Source organism: Monodelphis domestica, chromosome 8 (genome assembly GCF_027887165.1).
Source record: "Monodelphis domestica isolate mMonDom1 chromosome 8, mMonDom1.pri, whole genome shotgun sequence".
NCBI lineage: Eukaryota > Metazoa > Chordata > Mammalia > Didelphimorphia > Didelphidae > Monodelphis > Monodelphis domestica.
In genome coordinates this window covers 16843130-16861158 of record NC_077234.1, presented here as the reverse complement: position 1 = coordinate 16861158, position 18029 = coordinate 16843130, and the positions used below count along the sequence as shown (strand labels likewise).

The 18029-nt window shown below is 39.4% G+C and overlaps 1 protein-coding gene across 1 annotated transcript in view; it reads left to right on the top strand.

The window, feature by feature from the left end:
* The window catches only part of PLCH1 (phospholipase C eta 1), a 232135-nt gene that overhangs the window by 33990 nt on the left and 180116 nt on the right, over window positions 1-18029 (top strand). The window contains exon 2 of the mRNA XM_056808478.1: window positions 41-159. Within this exon, the coding sequence (XP_056664456.1) occupies window positions 81-159 (79 nt within the window). The 5' untranslated portion in view covers window positions 41-80. The remainder of the gene's footprint in view (window positions 1-40; window positions 160-18029) is intronic.

Here is an 18029-nt window from a genome sequence, read left to right as displayed (position 1 = left end):
ACAAACAAACAACTTTGTCATCTTCTGCTTTTCTTTGCAGACCACTTGGGATTTGATGCTGGACAGAAAGTCTTGGAATAATGAGTTATTGGAGCCTCGAGAAGAGGAACTGTGTGCGATATCGGCGGCATTTCTTAGTAGATAATAGTGTATTTCACGGTGAGTGGCCTATCCTCTTTTTGTGGTTATGATTAAAAAAAAGAGGCTTGTAGAATAGCATCTTGAGAGTTGGAAGGAACCACTGAGGTAATTGTTATAATAATAATAGTTATGATTTGCATGTAGCATTTTAAGTGCTTCATAGGTTAGACCATCTGGTCCTCATGGCAATCCTAGGGGTAATGGTACTATTTTTATCCATGATTTATAGATAAAGCCTAGTGGCTAGAGAAGTAGATGACTTGTTCAGGGTCACATATCTGCTAACTGTTTAAGGAATTATTTGAACTCAGAACTTTTTGACCCCAAGTCCATCACTCTATTTTACTATACTACCCAGCTGTTCAGTCCAATTTATGTCTGAGCAGAAAACCCTTGAGAACATGTTTTACAAGTAAAACAACAAATTTTACAACCCTCTTAGGGCAAATAGACATTCATCCAAATATCTATTTTTGTTTTTGAATGGTTCTTAGAAATGTCCTCTTTGATCAAGCCCAGACTGACCTTTCTATAATCTCCATTTCTTTTAGTTTGGCTAAGAAGAAAAAAAAAGAAGTTGAAACCTTTTTCCACATAAGAATCTTTTTTTTTTTAAATTCTTATCTTCTGTCTTAGAATCAACACTGTGTATTGGTTCCAAGGCAGAACAGTGGTAAGGACTAGGCAATATTGATTAAGTGACTTGCCCAGGGTCACACAGCTAGGAAGTGTCTGAGGCTGGATTTTAATTGAGGATCTCCCATCTCCAGGCTTGTCTCTCAATTCACCAAGCTGCCAATCAAACAATCTTTCAAGATTTTGAAGAAATTTTTCATGTCAGCCCTAATCCTTCTCTTGGCTAAGCATTCCTCATCCTTCAATTCCTGACCCCTTGATTATATATTTCATTCTAGATATGAACAGAATTCTATGGCTGGATTTCACCAGGAATTCTAGTTCACTTTCGAGTGAACCCTCAGTTTGTATTTGTAAACAGAGTGATGTGTTTTTTGCTTTATTTCTAAGGTTTGTAGCTCTTATACTGGTCTATTTGGCAGTCTGTTTGTAGACAGAGAGAACAACAAAGCTAGTCTATAGAGTCTCATTCCATCCATCTTCCACCTCTGCCCAAGCCTCTTTAGTCATAAATTAGGTAGGGGTCAATATCAGTCAGTAGAATGGCAGACCAAGCTCACCACCTTTACCTGGTGGGAGTCTGTGGCTGTGCTGCATATAAACAGGCTACAAATCACTGAACCCAACTCTTGGCTATGATTTGAATCCAATGCATCCTATAGTCAGAGATTTCTGGTATCCCTTCATCTATTCTATCTTTTGGAGGAAGGAACCTGGGTGGTGAAGAATTGGGTTGCCAAAGAGGGATAACGAATTATGTCAAGTACGATTTACAGAGTTCATCTGCTTCTGAATATTCCTGCTCTTCCTCTCTCTTCTTTTTGTGAAGATTCAGATCTAGATGCAGGAATTCTTACTTCTGGGGCATCTAGGAGTATAAGAGCACCATGAGGGATTGGTTCTAACCGGGACCAGGACATCTGCAAATAGAGGCAATATCCTATTAAAGTGGCTCCTAGGTCTTTATCACAGCTGAGAAGCCTCCATCTCATCCCCTTTCCCATCTCTCCTACCTCCTCATTCAGGTTTAGATGGTAGAGGTGGTAGAAGACCTGATCCTACATGGGGTGCCCACCCGTTACCTTTTCTTTGCCCTTCACCTGGGCTCCTTGAATGCTCACTTGTTATGGAATATGATGGGAATCCACAAGTTCCCTCTTCCTTCTGAGGTGGAGGACTATCAATCAGGCTTTACAGTCTGCCCTGCTATTGCCTCCCACAGTCCTTTAGGACTTAACACCTGCCCTATGTCCATGCCCACTAATCCCCTTGCATTGTCATATGACCTACTTATATGACCAGAGGACATGTGGGCCTTGCCATCAACTCTGCTGCTCCACCCTTCAGATTTCTGGACCTTCTGCTCTGCTCTGCTCTGTAGCTGAACTTTTTTATGTGTTATCTCCTCCAATTAGAGTGGAAGCACCTTCGGATGTTGTTGTTTTCCCATTTATATCCTCAGAGTTTAGCACAGTGCTTGGCATTTAGTAAATACTTAATGAATATTTTAATCCTGCTTGGGATCTTCTAGTGATCCCATATCTTGGTGATGGATTTCTCAGTAGCTGAACTCCCCGGGACAGAGGATCTTGGTGTGGACCCATCTCACAGGAGCATGGGCTTTTCTTGGATTAAGCAATATGCTTAATTAAGTGCCTCTCGTGTGCCACACACTGTGCTAAGGATACAAAGATCCCAAAAGGGAAAGAAAATGATTCTTGGCCTCATGGAGTTTACATTCAATTAGAGGAGACAACACGTCCATATTTAAGCAAGTAGAATTTTTATGCAGGAAGTAAATCCAAACTCATTTTATTGTGGTGGGGACCAGGCAGCAGCACTGGGGCAGAGGCAAGGACAGAGGGGGCAGGGACGGGATCAGGAAAGGCCTCAGATAGGAGATGATGCTTTGACCAAGCTCAGAAGAAAGTTGAGTATTCTAGGACAGATGGGAGGAGGGAGTGTGTCCCAGGCATAGGTGACCCTCTAACAGCAGGACTAGAGATTGAATGTCACATGGGAGGAACAGTGAGAAGTCTGGTGTGGCTGGTCTGTAGAGCACTTGAAACAAAGGCATGAGATTGGCTTGGAAGGGTAGAGCTTGGTTTGAATTTTGCTGGGGAGATTCGGGCACCAGAAGGTTTCCAAGTCCCGAATAAAGAGGGAGGGAACCTGGGACGCTATCCAGAGGTCTTTAGTCCATTTTCCTTGCCTTTATGGGTATGTCTGTGAAGCTAAGTATCAGGGCAGCGTCTTGGAGGGGAAATGAGTGGATGAGAAACGTTTCCCAAAGTTCACTCTTTGCTACATGCTGCTTTACTAGTCCATGAGCAATTTCATGAACACAAGAGGGCAGCAGAACATTTCAAATATGACTGAACAATCGGATTGTAAATTCTGTCCGGTTCAGTTTGGAAAGGGATTTAGCGATATGAAATCCTCCCAGGATTAAGGCAGTTGAAGTCAATTAGATTTAGGGTTTGGTTGTATTTAAAAACAATAATAGGTTTAGAAATTCTTAGTGGCATAAGATGCTGTACTGGAGTTGTCGGTAGGGTTAAATGTGGTAAGATTGTCAAGTGCTTTGCACAGTGCTAGACACATAGTAAATGTTTCACAATGATAGCTATCATCATCATCATCATCATTTTATTTCCTTTTTGTCGGAGAGTTTAGATCAAATTCTGCCTCTGTGGTCTTCTACCCTTTGAGAGGAAGAAAGGAGATCTCCTTCTCATTTCTCCAGCGCAGAGACTGTTCATTGTCTTTGAGCTGCTTTGAGTGCTCTTTCATGTTACTGCTCACCTTATTGGGCATTGTGTTTCGGGTTACTCCTTCTTCAGTAGGTCCTCTTTTGACTGCCGGTGTTTTGCTATCAGAATAAGTGCCATGATTACTGTCTTGTTACTTATGGGACCTTGGCTTCTTCCACTGATCTCCTCAAGGAATATGGTTGAGAGATCAATGAGGCAAAAGGTAGGAATGGCTCAGGGATTTTTCTCACATGAACAATATACTCTCAAAGATGGCGAGTGCCAGTTATTATACTTTTTCATCCAGAGAGGCATAGTGTGGTGCCAGACAAAAGGGAATGTTAGACATGTGAGCTCACTTGCAGGCTGATTGGGGAAAAAGATGTTGGATTTTCTCAAGAACTCCTGGAGTCTCTTGATGAATGCCCCTCTGCCTATTAGTAGAGCTTTTATTGGCTTATATTGATTTAAAAAAAAGACAGAATCAAGCAAACATCCCCAGTAGTACCTAGGAATATACTAAGTTGCATGTACATCTGAGAGCCTGATCAAGTCTTCTATGCATACTTCAAATAGTTCAGAATGTCTAGCTAGTCTAGTCCGGAGAGGGCTGTGGGATTTACTTTGACAGACTGTCTCTGCTTCTGTGCCTTTATAAATGCTGTATAAGCACCATGAACATTCTGACTATTATGGTTGTTGTTGCTGTTCCTCTAGTCTCCTGGGAATGGGTATTCCCATCCTCATTTTGGAAAAACTTTCCCCCCAACCTAGGGAGTTTCTTACAGGTACCAATGGCCAGGTCACACCCTCTAACAATGATTCCCGTTGATTCTATAATGCAGAGACAGAGAATAGGTTTTAGAGGCTACATGGGAATTACCAGCTCCACCTGGTAGGCAGGTAGTATTCAATGGGAACATAATATGGGAAAATGTTAGGAGAGACTTAACCTATGTCCTATTGGGAACATTCTGGCCAGGAAAAGGCAGAGCAGTAGAATATTCAGACCCGAGCAACTAGTCCCCACACAAAATTGTAGTTAGAGTAAGGCCCGAGAAATTCAGAATTGGAAGAGACTTAGCAGGCATCGGAGTCCAACTTCCATATTTAACAGGGGAGGAAACCAGTCCTCAGAGAAGAACAACAATAATAGCCAACATTTATTTAGCACTTGAAAGTTTGCAAAGCACTTTGCACTAGCCTCATTTGGTCCTTGGCGGGGGCAGTATTGAGTATGCAGGGAGGGTTAGTGCCTTTGAGGGCTTGTTGAATCCTTTTTAAGACTGCTCATCTCCCTTTGATGTCCACCTTTCATCCAACTCTCACCCATGGCTCTAAGAAGGTGTAGCACACACAGCAACCATATTCCCATAAAACTGCCTTGGCAGATGAATTAAACCAGATTGAGGGTAAGTGATGGGTCTTAAACTCATCAGTGAGTTTGGGGAATGTCTACCCCAAGCATGGGGTGAAATGAGCAGAAGAGCATAATTTGTTCCAATGACCATGAAGGCAACTGGGGCAGATGCTGTGGAGAGGTTAGAGCAGACATTGATGATGATGAGGCAGCTCTGCCTCACTTCAATCCAATTCATGGGCAAATCAAGACATTACCCTGTGATGTCATTTATCTTCTTCCAAACAAAGGATGAACTCCTACAACAGTTCTAGGAAGTAGATGCTGCTTTTATTATCCCATTTTATAGATACTATTGAGGATGACCAAGGAACTTGCCTGGGATCATATAATTAGGAAGTATCTTTGACAGGATTTCAGCTTGGGTCTTTCTGATTCCAAGGTCACAGTTCTACCCACTATGTCAGTTGTTAGTTGTTAGTTCCAAGGTCACAGTTCTACCCACTATGTCAATTGTTAGTAACCACTATGTTAGTTGTTTCATGAGAACTCCTTGAGGGCAGGGATTATTTTTTTGTTTTGTATCCCCAATGTCCAGTAGAATGACTTGCTTATGATAGTGCCCAATCAATGCTTATTGGATTAAATTTGGTTGGATTCCTTTTGCCTGATTTTGGGCCTATCTAGACTTGAAAAAAAGTGCTGTTTGCTCTTCATTTGTTAATTCAATTTTAAATCATTCTTTTTGCAAGACAAGCCTTAAGGATGGATACATAGTCTGTTTCCCCCCAGACTTATTTTGTTCAGCAATTCTTCAAGAGTGGTAGAAAATAGAAGATTTTGGTCAAATATGATGGGAATGAAGGGGAGGAAGAATCCATTTATCATCAACTTTTCATCTAGATGTGCCCTGCCCATAGTAGATGTTTGGTAACCATTTAATAAACTGTGAGTCAATAAACAGTTATTAAATGCCTACTATGTGCCAGGGCTGTGCTAAGTACTAGGGATACAAAGAAAACAAAAGACAGTCCTTGCCTTGAATTAAGGAGCTCATAATCTCAATGGGATGACAATTTACAATCAGCTCTGTTTTATCCATTTCCCCAGCCCTAGTATATATAGGATGAATAGGAAATAATCAATGGAGGGAAGACACTAGAATTAAGAGGGATGGGAAAGGCTGCCAGGAGAAGGTAAACTTTTAACTAGGACTTGAAGGAAGCCAGGGAAGCCAGTAAGTGGGGATGAAGAGGTAGAGCATGCCAGGGATGGGGAACAACCAGTAAAAATGCCTGGGTTTGCAAGATGGAATAAATCCTTTTGTTTTTTTTCCCTTCTTTATCCTCTCATGTTAATCCTGGAAATATTGGCTGGTTCTTTTCCAGTCCAGACTTTGGGCTGTGCTTTGTCATTTTGGAGCTGGAATCTTGTGGTTCCAGTGCCTCATTTTATAGAATCCTAGGAATGGGGAAGTAAAATGACTTATCTCTTATCCCATGGTTAGTTAGTGACTGACAGGATGACACCGAAGACTTTGGGGGATTGCTGTACATAGATATAAAACTACAATTGACTTTAGAGTTCACTTGGCTGCCATCTACGTTTTTTAGATTAGGAAATGGAGACAGTAGTTAAGCTACTTGTCTATGGCCATTCAAGTTGTCAGCATTGAAGCTAGGGTTTAGACTTGGCTGCCTGAATTTAATCCCGCTTCCAGTTCTGCTTTTCTTGACTTCTAGTCCAGGATTCTTTCCACAAAGCCTGAACCTATCTCTGTGGTCTTTATCCTGGTAGAGTGATGTAAGATTTTAAATGTGGCTTGAATTTAACTAGAAAATATTAGGGAAAATCCAAAGGGCTTCTATGACTGTCCTTAAACTGGAAGTCTTTTATGGTAGGCATAGGGTGACCTATGGAAGTGGAGACAAGGTCATGGAGCTGAGGACCTTGGAGGCCAACTCATCCATGTCCACAGATATAACCGATTCACTCTGCTTAACATTTCAAGGTCATGAATTAAGGCGAAGAGAGCAAATGCACCATAGGATTTAGAATTAGGAAGACATTAAAACTCGTGGAAACCTTTCCCTGGAGGCTGTGTAAAAATCACAGAATGACAGTCCCCTCTGAGTGGGAGGGGACTTTAGGGGCCATCTGGTCCCATCCGTGTGCGAATGGGAATCCCCTTTATCGTATCACTCTAATAATTGGTTTCTCGTCCTTTGTTTGAAGGCTTCTAGTGAGAAGGGACATACATCCTCCCAAGGCAGCCCATCCCATTTCTGGACAGCTCTAATTGTTAGTAAGCTGCTCTTTCCATTGAGCCTGGAAAAAATGGTAACCCAGAGAGATGGATTGTCAGGGCCTGGCTGAAGGAGACTGGGCTGTGTTATTTTTAGTGGCTCTTCTCTCTCCTGCTTGCTGAATGGAACAAAACCCATTACCATGAAATGTGACCTTGGCTTTCCCTTATTCCATCTTACTTTTATTTGATTCTCAGTTCGTGGCCTTTAGACTGTGGAAGACTGTGGAAAAGGCAACCAGGGAGTTTTGTGGATTCATTTATTTGCTCATGTTTGGAAATTCTAATATTCTTTAATTGCTAAAATGTAAAGAAGAAAGAACCTGGTTTCATGGCCAGCCAGCCTCTCTCTTCCCTAGCGTTTTGACTTTTTACCCAATAAATGGTCACTTGTAAGCATTAGTTCCACGTTGACTTACAAGGCAGATTTTGGCCTTTTGTTCAAGTTTCATTTCCATAATTGTAATTAATTTTCATCTGCGTTCTCATTTTCTTCAATTGTTTTTACCCTCTTTGGGCTTAAAATATTCACCAAGGGGAGGAGCCTGGCACCGTTTTCTTTGTGTCCCTTGCTCAAAGTGCTCTTGGTACATCATTATGATTTTGTTCTCCCTTTTTTTGGTTTAAATACAGATTTCTTTCTTTTTTGCAGTGATAATTATGACTGATTGCACTTACAATCAAGACAAACTATTGAATGTCACCTGTTGCAACAAAGACAGTAAAAGGAATGAGAATAGTATAATGGATTCAGGATTTGTATTAGATTTGAGCCAGCTTAGGTTCAAGCCTACCTCAAACACATACTAGCTATTGATTCTAGACAAGCCTTTTCATCTTTCAATGTCTCAATTAACACCCAGAATCTAAGTTACAACCCATCCACTTGGTGGAAGGAAATTCTGCCCTGGGAATTCTCTTTAGGGGAGGGAATTTCCATACTAGGAGTTCTCATCATTAGTCAATAAACATTTAACCAGAGCCTGTTCTGTAGTAAGCACAGAGGAATCTAGTAAGAAACCAATAGACAGTTCACAGAAGGAAGTTGAAAGTTGGAAGGGGAATTAAGCTGGGCAAGCCTTATTGTTCCATGGTTCCTGGAGTCCAAACTTAGTAGAGCAGCTGATGGAAAATGAAGTTAGCTGGAGAGTTCTGAGTTCCTCCAAAGGTAGGCTTTGGGAGGATTTTATCACTCTGCCCTTCAACCTTCCAATCTGAGGACTTGTAGAGTGCCTAAAACATTCTATTGTCCCCTTCACCCACCCACCCCCAAAAGAGAAAGAAAAATGACATTAATTTCCATTGCATTTATTTAATATTTTAAATCATGCCAGACCATAGAACTGAATGAAATAATGACAGTAGATATTAAGTTTGAATTCTGTTTTCTTTCATTGTTTAACCTTTATTACTGAAGAGGAGGATGAATGAAATATCCTGTAATGTTGCCAGTCTCTAATAATATTGACTTCAAGCACAGATTCAGAGTTTATATCAAAACATGGCTTCTTTAAAGGCAACCCTTCATCCATCTCCATATGCTTCTCTAACACGATTCCTGGAATATTTTATTCTTCATAAGGAGTCTTCTGAGCCAAGCTTCTCTGATTGGCCTCTCCAGGCACTCTCTAATGGATTTGGGTTCCAATGGATGACCATGTAGAGCTTGGAGCTTGCTTTTCCCACAAGAATCCATGCTAGTTAGATTCTCAGATAGGCTCATAAAAACCAAGGGTTTGTCTTCAGCACCTTCCCATTTCCCTTCCTGCATCTTCTCTTTCATCTGCTAGCTCTTCTTTCCCTGTTTCACTTTGAAGCGGTTCATGCTCCCTAGCTATTTCTCCCTTTCTTCTCTTCGTCCCCTGATCCCGGTTCAGTGTTGGACAGTTCACTCTTATACCAGTGACCACTAGTTCTACTGGAAGTGTTACCATTTGAAAAAAAAAATCAAAATTTGTATCAAGACCTTTTCCCCATTATCTCTGTTTCCCAATGTAGCCCTTCTTCCTTCCTCTACTAGAGAACCACCCCTTTTAATAAAGAATAAGGAAGAAACCAAGCGTAACGGGACAAACCAAAGTGTTAGTACTTATAAAAGAAGTCGCTTGTTTTAGCTGATTTTTCAGAAAGCATCATAGAGTGTAATGAAAACTTTCCCCTGTCAATAGAGAGGAAATCGTTTTTGGCCAAGCAGGAGGGACTCCTGAATGCAGGACTCTCTGGGTGTTCTGCTGTCTGTGGTTAGCTTTCTTTAACTGTTTGTGCCTCCTTTTCTTCATTGCTGTGCATATGATTGTCTAAAGCTGCAAGAGAATTCACTTCAGTCCTATGACAAGTGGAGCAGGGAGCTATAGCAGAAGAGCGAGCAACCCTTTGCAGAGATGGTTGTTGGGAAGTTGGGGACTTGCTTCAGTCAGCATCATTTAGTCTCCACTCTAATCAGGCAGGTCCACTCACTGTGGGTGCCCTTCCACATCCGGATCCTGTCTCTCTCTGTGCCTTTGCTCAAGTTGCCCTCCTCGTCTGATTTTCCTCACTCTCCTCTCCTCCCCAATTATTTATACCCAGATGACCATTTGAAGTCTAGCTCAGGTACCATCATAAACTCCAGGGAGTTTCCTTTGACTTTTCTAGGCTACACTGACTGTACCTTTCTTTTACATCTGTGGCGCATAGTCAAAACACTCAGTTTTCAACTTCTCATTCTCTATTTCAGAATCAGTGGGCTTATAGTCAAGAGAGTGCTGAGTTTGAATCTTAACTCTGAAGTAATAATGATAATAATAACTAACATTTTATAACGTTTTAAGCACTTTACAAACACTATCTCATTTGATCCTCACAGTAATTCTATGAGGTAGGTGCTATTATTATCCTGATTTTACAGATGGGGAAACTGAGAAACTTGCCCAGAATCACACAGTTTATTGGGGTCTAAAACCAAATTTGAGCTTGGGTCTTCTTGAATTCAGGCCTTTCAACCTCCCCCTCTATCTAATAGCTTTGTAGTCATGCCTTTTGTAGTCAGTTCCTTTTTGGCAAAATATGGATAATCAAACTTGTAGTATTTATGTCCTAGGGTTGTTGCAAAACTCAAATGAAATAATGTATACAAGGTACTTTGCAAAACGAAAAACCTATATTGTCAGTTATTAATCCTGTATTCCTTCATATGTGTCTTCCCCTGTCCCCCTGAATTATTCATATTTGCCATTCCTTACAATGCTATAAAATTCTCTCATAATCACAGACTGTAATTTTTCAGTCATTCCCCAAATGTGGGCAAGTGTTTTGTTTTCAGCTCTTTGTTAGCAAAAATAATGCTGCTACCAGTATCTATATATGCATGAATCTTTTCTTTTTGCCAATGATCTCCTTGGGATCTAGCCCAAGAAGTGGTATCTTTGGATCAAAGTTTAGGAATATGTAATGAAATTTTTTTCCTCCTGCATGACTACAAATTCTTTTCCAAAATTGGGGAACCAATCCATTGGTACTCCAGCAGTGAAATAGCAGAACTGTATTTGCACAATCTCTTTAAGAACTCATTTTTCATCTTTAGTTTCCCAACTTTGTTCTTTTCCTGTTGGATATGTACCAGTACTTCAGGGTTGTTTAAATTTGCATTGCTCTAATTATTAGTGATTTTGAACATTTTTCAAGCGGTTGATAGTTTATATTTCTTCTTTTCAAGGACATATTCCTAGTCTTTGACCATTATCCTTATAATGGCTTTCAATCTTGTCGATTTGTATCAATTTCCCAATAGCCTTGGGATCTGAGGTATCTTGCAGACATATTTATGGCTGAGATTTTCCCCACTACTCTGTTTCTCTCCTTCTGATTTTTGCTCTGTTAGTATTATTTACATTTCAAATAACTGTGATTTTATCTTCTCTAATTTCTCCTATCCATGACTAGTTATGGAGTCTTTGCTTATCTGCCCTTGTGAAACAGAGAACAATCCATCATTCCCTATTTTTTAAAATTGTAATTTTGTAGTTTTTAATTTATCCATTTGAAATGTATTAAAGTACATAATATAAGATGCTGATCTAAATTACTATTATTATATTATATTCATGTAGACAAATCATGCACCATCTTGGCCATAGCAAGTATATGTGGATACAATATATATTTTGTGAGGGGGTAGCATATTGTTCTAGTACTTAATTCACTTGATATTTTTGCATCAATATTCTTTAGTAAAAGAGACAACATGGCATAGTGGATATGGCATAAACCTTAAGAATTAGGAAGACTCAGGTTTATGTCTTTTCTCAAATACAGGGTTGTCACTTGCCCAGACACAGCTAATGTCTCAGGTCAGATTTGAACCCATAAAGGTGAGTCTTCCCGACTGCAGGCCCGACACTTTATCCCCTATGCCACAGGTCACACTATACAATGGATTGATTCATGGATTTAGGAACTCGGCATGCTCTGATCATTTAGTTTATTGTATAGAGAATACAGTGAAAAGAAAACTAGACCAGACTGTAGTCTCTCTCCTAGCCTGCCTCTTGTTTCCCTCTTAGATCTTTTAAAAATATATTTTCCCAATTATACTCAACAACAATTTTCAACATACATTTCCCAAAATGACAAGATGCCAGCTGTCTCTCTTCCTCTTTTCCCTCTCCCTTCCCAGAGACAGTAAACAATTTGATCTAGGTTATGCATGTGTTATCTTGCAAAACTCACTTTTGTATTGTCATTGTTGTAAGAAAATACCTAAATAAAATCAAAACCCCAAATAAAAAAATAAACTAAAGTGAAAATTAGTATGTTCTGATCTGCTTTTGACTCCCAACTGTTCTCTCTCTAGATATGGATATCATTTTCCATAATAAGTCCTTCAGAATTGTCCCGGATCATTGTATTATGAGAGTAGATATGTTTTTCACAGTTGATCATTGTATAATATTGCTATTACTATGTACAATGTTCTGGTTCTGTTTATTTCACTCTGCATCAGTTCATGTAAGTTTTTCTGGCTTTTTTTGAAATAATTTTGCTCAGCATTTCTTTTAGCACAATAGTATTATTCCATTATCATCATATTCCACAGTTTGTTCAGCCATTCCTCAATTGATGGATATCTTGTTAATTTCCAGTTCTTGGCTACCATGAAAAGAGCTGTTATAAATATTTTTGTACAAATAGGTCCTCGCCCTTTTTTTCGATCTCTTTGGAATGTGGATCTAGTAGCGGTATTATAGGATCAAAGGGTATGCACAATTTTACAGTCCTTTGGGAATAGTTCCAAACTGTCCTGCAGTTTGCATCAGTTGGATCATTTCACAACTCCTCCAACAATTCATTAGTGTCAAATTTTGCCACATCCCCTCCAATCATTTTTCTTTACTGTCATATTTTAGGGTGCAAAGTAGTACTTCAGAGTTATTTTCATTTGCATTTCTTTACCAAAGAGTGATTTAGATCACTTTTTCATATGAGTATCAATAGCTTCAATTTCTTCTTTTGAAAACTATTGAAAACTCATATCTTTGACCATTTATCAATTGGGGAATGACTTGTACTCTTGTAAATTTGACTTTGTTCTCTATATATTTGAGAAATGAGACTTTTAGCAGAGAAATTTGCTGTAAAATGTTCCCAATTTCTCTTCTCTAATATTGGTTATGGTGGTTTTGTTTGTTCAAAACCTTTCAAATTTAATATAATCAGCATTATTCATTTTACATTTCATAATGCTTTCTATCTCTTATTTGGTTATAAATTTCTCCCTTCTCTGAAGATCTGACACACAGACTATTCTCCCCCCCCCCCCTAATTTGCTTATGGTATTACCCTTTATGTCCAAATCATATGCCCATCTTGACCATATCTTGGTAAAAGTGTGAGATATTGGTCTATAACTAGTTTCTACCATATTCTTTTCCAGTTTTCCCAGTAATTTTTGTCAAATAATGAGTTAATATCCTCCTAGCTGGGGCCTTTAGGTTTATCAGACACTAGATTGCTCATTAACCCCTAATCTATTCCATTGATCCACCATTCTATTTCTTAGTCAGTATTAGATTGTTTTGATGATTTTATAGTACAGTTTATAGTATATAATAGTACAGTTCAAGATCATATACCACCAGACCATCTTCTTTCAATTTTTTCATTAATCCTCTTGATGTTCTTGACCTTTTGTTCTTATAGATGCATTTTATTATTTTTTTCTAGTTCTATAAAATAAATTTTTGTTATTTTGGTATGGCACTGAATAAGCAAATTAATTTAATTTTGGTAGAATTGTTATTTTTACTATAGTAGCTCAGCCTACCCATGAGCAATGAATATTTTCCCAATTATTTAGATCTAACTTTATTTGCATGAAAAGTGTTCAGTAATTGTGTTAATATAATTCCTGGGTTTGTCTTAGCAAGTAGATTCCCAGATATTTTATATTATCTAGAGTGATTTTAAAGATAATTTTTCTTTCTATCTCTTGCTGCTGAATATAGAAATGGTGATGATTTATGTGAGTTTATTTTGTGTCCTGAAATGTGGCTAAAGCTTTTAATTATTTCAACCAGTTTTTTAGTTGATTCCCTAGGATTCTCTAAGTATATCCTCTGCAAAGAGTGATAGCTTAGTTTCCTCTCCCTCTTTGATCTTAAGGTGTATATACTTACATATTGTGGAAAGCATTAAGTGGAAGGGCTATGTAACCCCTGTCTCAAACTTGTGGTCTAAAAAGAGAAACAGAGAAGGTGCTGAAGAGCTTCTACCCCCATCTCAGAATCCTAGACTGAAAAAGGGAAGCAGCTTCCCCACATTCACCAGCCAAATGGGACTCCTCATAGCTGGTGGGCTTATTAACTTCTTTAACATTATGGCTCCCAATTGCCATCTCTGCTCCAGGACCAGTTCTATGGACTGTGTTGCTTTCTTCCTGTTCATTCCTTTTAACAATTATTGACACACAGATGGCATGGTAGCTCCTGAAGCTTTGTTGCTTCTCCCTGACATGGGTCTTGGTGTCTGTACCTCCCTGTGGGGTCCCCAGTCACCTTGGTTATGCTGGTCTCCCTTCTCCCTTGGAAGTCTGCATGGAAAGGTCAGAGGAAGGAAGAAAATCATTGAGAAGGATGTATCCCCAAGTGCAGATAACTTCCCTTTATCTTATCACGTCTTTCTTTTTGCAAAGGAGAGACTCACCATGAAACTAGGTGCAAAAGGGGCTATTTATTTCCTGTGCTAGGATTATCTGATGGCTCTTCAATTTTGTTCACTCTCTTTTCCTTGGGCACAGGAGAAAATAGTTCAGAGAAATAATAGGAGAATCAGAGAACTGGTTTCTACTACTAAAAGTGGGCATTTTCTGCCTTAGAATTTCCCAAGTACTTGTAATGGATGATCTCTTCTGATCCTCTCAACAACCCTCTGAGGTTGTACCACAGGTATTATCGTCCTCCTTTTATAGAAAAGGAAATGGAGGCTGGGGGCTTAAGTGATTTGTTTTCCATGGTCAGCTAAGTAGACCATATGGGAGGTAAGATTCACAGAATCACAGTTTTTGAGTTGGAAGGGACGTTATCAAGTATGATCAATTCTGTTATTGATTATCTTGTCCAATCTCTACTGCCAAACACACTGACTTAGCTTCAACCTTCTGACCTCGTCATCTAGCCCAGAAGTGTCAATCAAACATGAAGCTTGGGTTGCTTGTGGCTTGCAACCCTCCTGAATCCAGCCTGAACCTGATGAAAATGCAATTGTTCAATATTTAACAAAATTAAAATATGCTAAAACACAGAGATTATAACATTTAAAACCATGTCAACCTGTGGTCTTCATGGATCCTTGTTATGTATTAGGGCCCCTCATTTCTAGTGGAGTTTGATGCCATTGATGGAACCTTCAGTGAGAAGCCTTTGCTTCTGGAAGCAGCCTATAGGATTTACGAATGCTTGTGAACTGTTTGGTTGTACCAAGTCACACTCTTAACTCATATTGAGCTCAGAGCCCCCAGCTCTGTTCCAACTGGAACTTCCCCATCTTGTATTTGTCAAGTTGATCTTTTGAATCCAATAGGTAAGATTTAAACCCAGGGTATCCCTTGATATTGAATACACTCTCTAGTATCTGGCCAGTTCCTTTTCAAGAATCAAAGGCATCTGTCAGTGGTAAAATTTAACTTTGAAAAGACTGTTCATTTGTGGGGAAGCAGGTAGTTAACTAGTTAACTAGTAGGTGGCCTGAATTCTAAGGATAAAACAGGAAATAAGGAGGAGACTATTTTTAAGGTCACCTCAAGAGCAACAAAGGAAAGATAAAAAGAAGAGAGAGAAAACAATGTTAGATTCAGCTGAGACTGAGCAGTTAGAGATTGCTTTGTTATAAGGTTTAATACAGATTGCATTAAAAAAGTGATCATTATTATACATTAAAAGCGATCTTTGCCCTACAGCCTCCTGACTGAGCACTTAGCTCAATCACATGCTGTTTCCTCTTGGAAGATGTACATATTCATTCTTCCCCACCTTTAGGAAATAGCAGCATCTTCAGACTGAGGCTTCCTAATGTACTGTCTTAGAACGAACAGTGACAGGCCAATTTTTTTGATTTATTGGAAACCAATTTCTCACAAACTGTTTTTCATACCCTTTGAATTTAGTTAATAAATTTTGTTTTAAATCATTTTATGCTCCCCCCATGACAGTTTCATGTGTGCTGTGTGCATTATAAGCATCCGTCAGCTGGGGATTTTTTTTACCCTTTTATAATTTTATTAGGAAAAGCTGCTAATTGCAGTATTTTGCATATTGTTAAAATTCTTATCTGTGCATGCTTGAGACTCTCTGTCACAGGAGGGGATATTTCCAGGGCTGAAAGTCTTGCCCATGGGAGCAGCTACCTGCCTCAATGTGAAAGCCATACCTGGAGAAAAAGAAGACAGTCGTCTGGCTACAGGAGGAGAATAACTAATATTCAGAGACTTTGTGTTTCAACAAGTTACAAAGATAAGCTTCAACTTTGATCTCAGCTTTCCAAAGGAGATGAATGGCCAGCAAAGCTTCAGAGAAAAGCTGTGCCTTTCATTGAAAAATCTCAAGTGCCTTCCCAACAGATAAATCTATTTAATCCCAATTTGTTGGCAGCAAAGGGTTCCAAGAAGCCAGGCCTAACTTGGGTGAAAAAACTCCATTCCATTCTGCAAGCATTTAAGATCACTCTGTGGAAGGGGCTGCACTAGATGCTAGGGATTCCCAGACCAAAACAGTGAGATTGGCCCTGCCCTCAAGGAGTTTATGTTCTGGAGAAACACAACACATACACAGAAAAGTAAATACAAAGTCTATATCCTTTGGTATAGCCAAATCTCTCTCTGTGTATAAATATGTACATATACATATACGTAAATATATTCTCTCTCTTCCTTCTCTCTCTCTCCATCTTTGTCTCCTCTGTTTCTGTCTCTCTCCCTCTCTCTTTCTTTTCCCTCCTTTTCTCTCTCTCTCTCTCTCCTCCTCTACAACACCCTTCCATCCAAATCCCTCCTTCTCTCATTGGTATTTTCTTTGACTTCTCCCATGATGACTGAAATATTCTCCCTTCTCAACTCTGTTTAAGTCCATTAAGTCCCAACTAAAATCTCATCTTCTACAGGAAGTCTTTCCTACCCCCTCTTAATTTTAGTGTCCCCTTCCCCTAATAATTTTCCATTTATCCTGAATATATCTTGCTTTGCATATATTTGTTTGCATGTTAATCATTTCTTGTTTATTCTATATGTAGCTTATTTTTTATGTATTTATTTTCTTTTGATTGAAATCCAGGTAAACTGAGGTACAAAGTTTCAAGTGTGATGAATTTTTTGATAGAGTATGAATTTGCCAATAACAAAGTCTCAGCCCCTTCAGAAAAACTAAGAACCCAAATAAGAGGAACAGCTCTCTTTTATGGTCCAAAGGACCATCCACAAGAGAAGGCAAGCATCATAGATGGGGAAAACAGTCTAGTTAGTTGGAAACTGGGAATGGGGGTTAGTAACAAGCCCCTTTCTGTCCGGTTGCTAAGAAATGTTCCTTGTTTGAGTCTACCTGTAAGGGCAGTTCAGTGATCATGAACCAGACTTCCTCAGAAGACAGACCAAACTTCCTGGCATCCACCTTCAAGAATTTGAAGAAAACAGGGATTAGCCAGCAGGAGCTAACAGACCTTCTGAGTTCTTTATAGCAAAGCTGAATTTTTAAACTTAACTGGGAAAGGACAGACGAACCGTGACTTGGGTAGCTACAAAAATGTCGGCAGTGACACAGAATGAAATTGATAGCAAAATAGGTCAATTTGATTTTCCCAGTCTTCAGTTTGCATGTTGCATCTGCTAGATTGTAAACTTCTTGGAGGCAGCGTCTTTTGCTTTTCTTTGTAACACCAGCGCTTGGCACATGGTATTTATCTACTAAATGTCTATTGATTGCTTGATAGAATAAATCCCGCAAAGCAATTTCAAGAGGGAGGTGATGTTAACGACTTAGGGATGGAGAAATCAGAGAAGGGCTCGGGGAGGAGATGAATCTGCTCAGTGACTTGAAGGGAACTGTAGACTCCATGAGGTAGCAGTGAGGATGCCTGATGTGGGATACAACCACCTGTGCAAGGGATAAAAGGAGAAATCTGCCACAAATCTTTAGCTGATTTTCATAGGTCATCAGTGAAAGTTTGGGTTCAAGGAAGATGTCTTGTTGATGTGAATGAAAAGATGAACTGTCATTCCCCTTGTATTCTTACCCTGCTACTTGATCCCTGCTACCCATGACTACCATTGGTCTATCTTCTCAATTCCTCTCTCTTTTATGTGTGTCCCTGC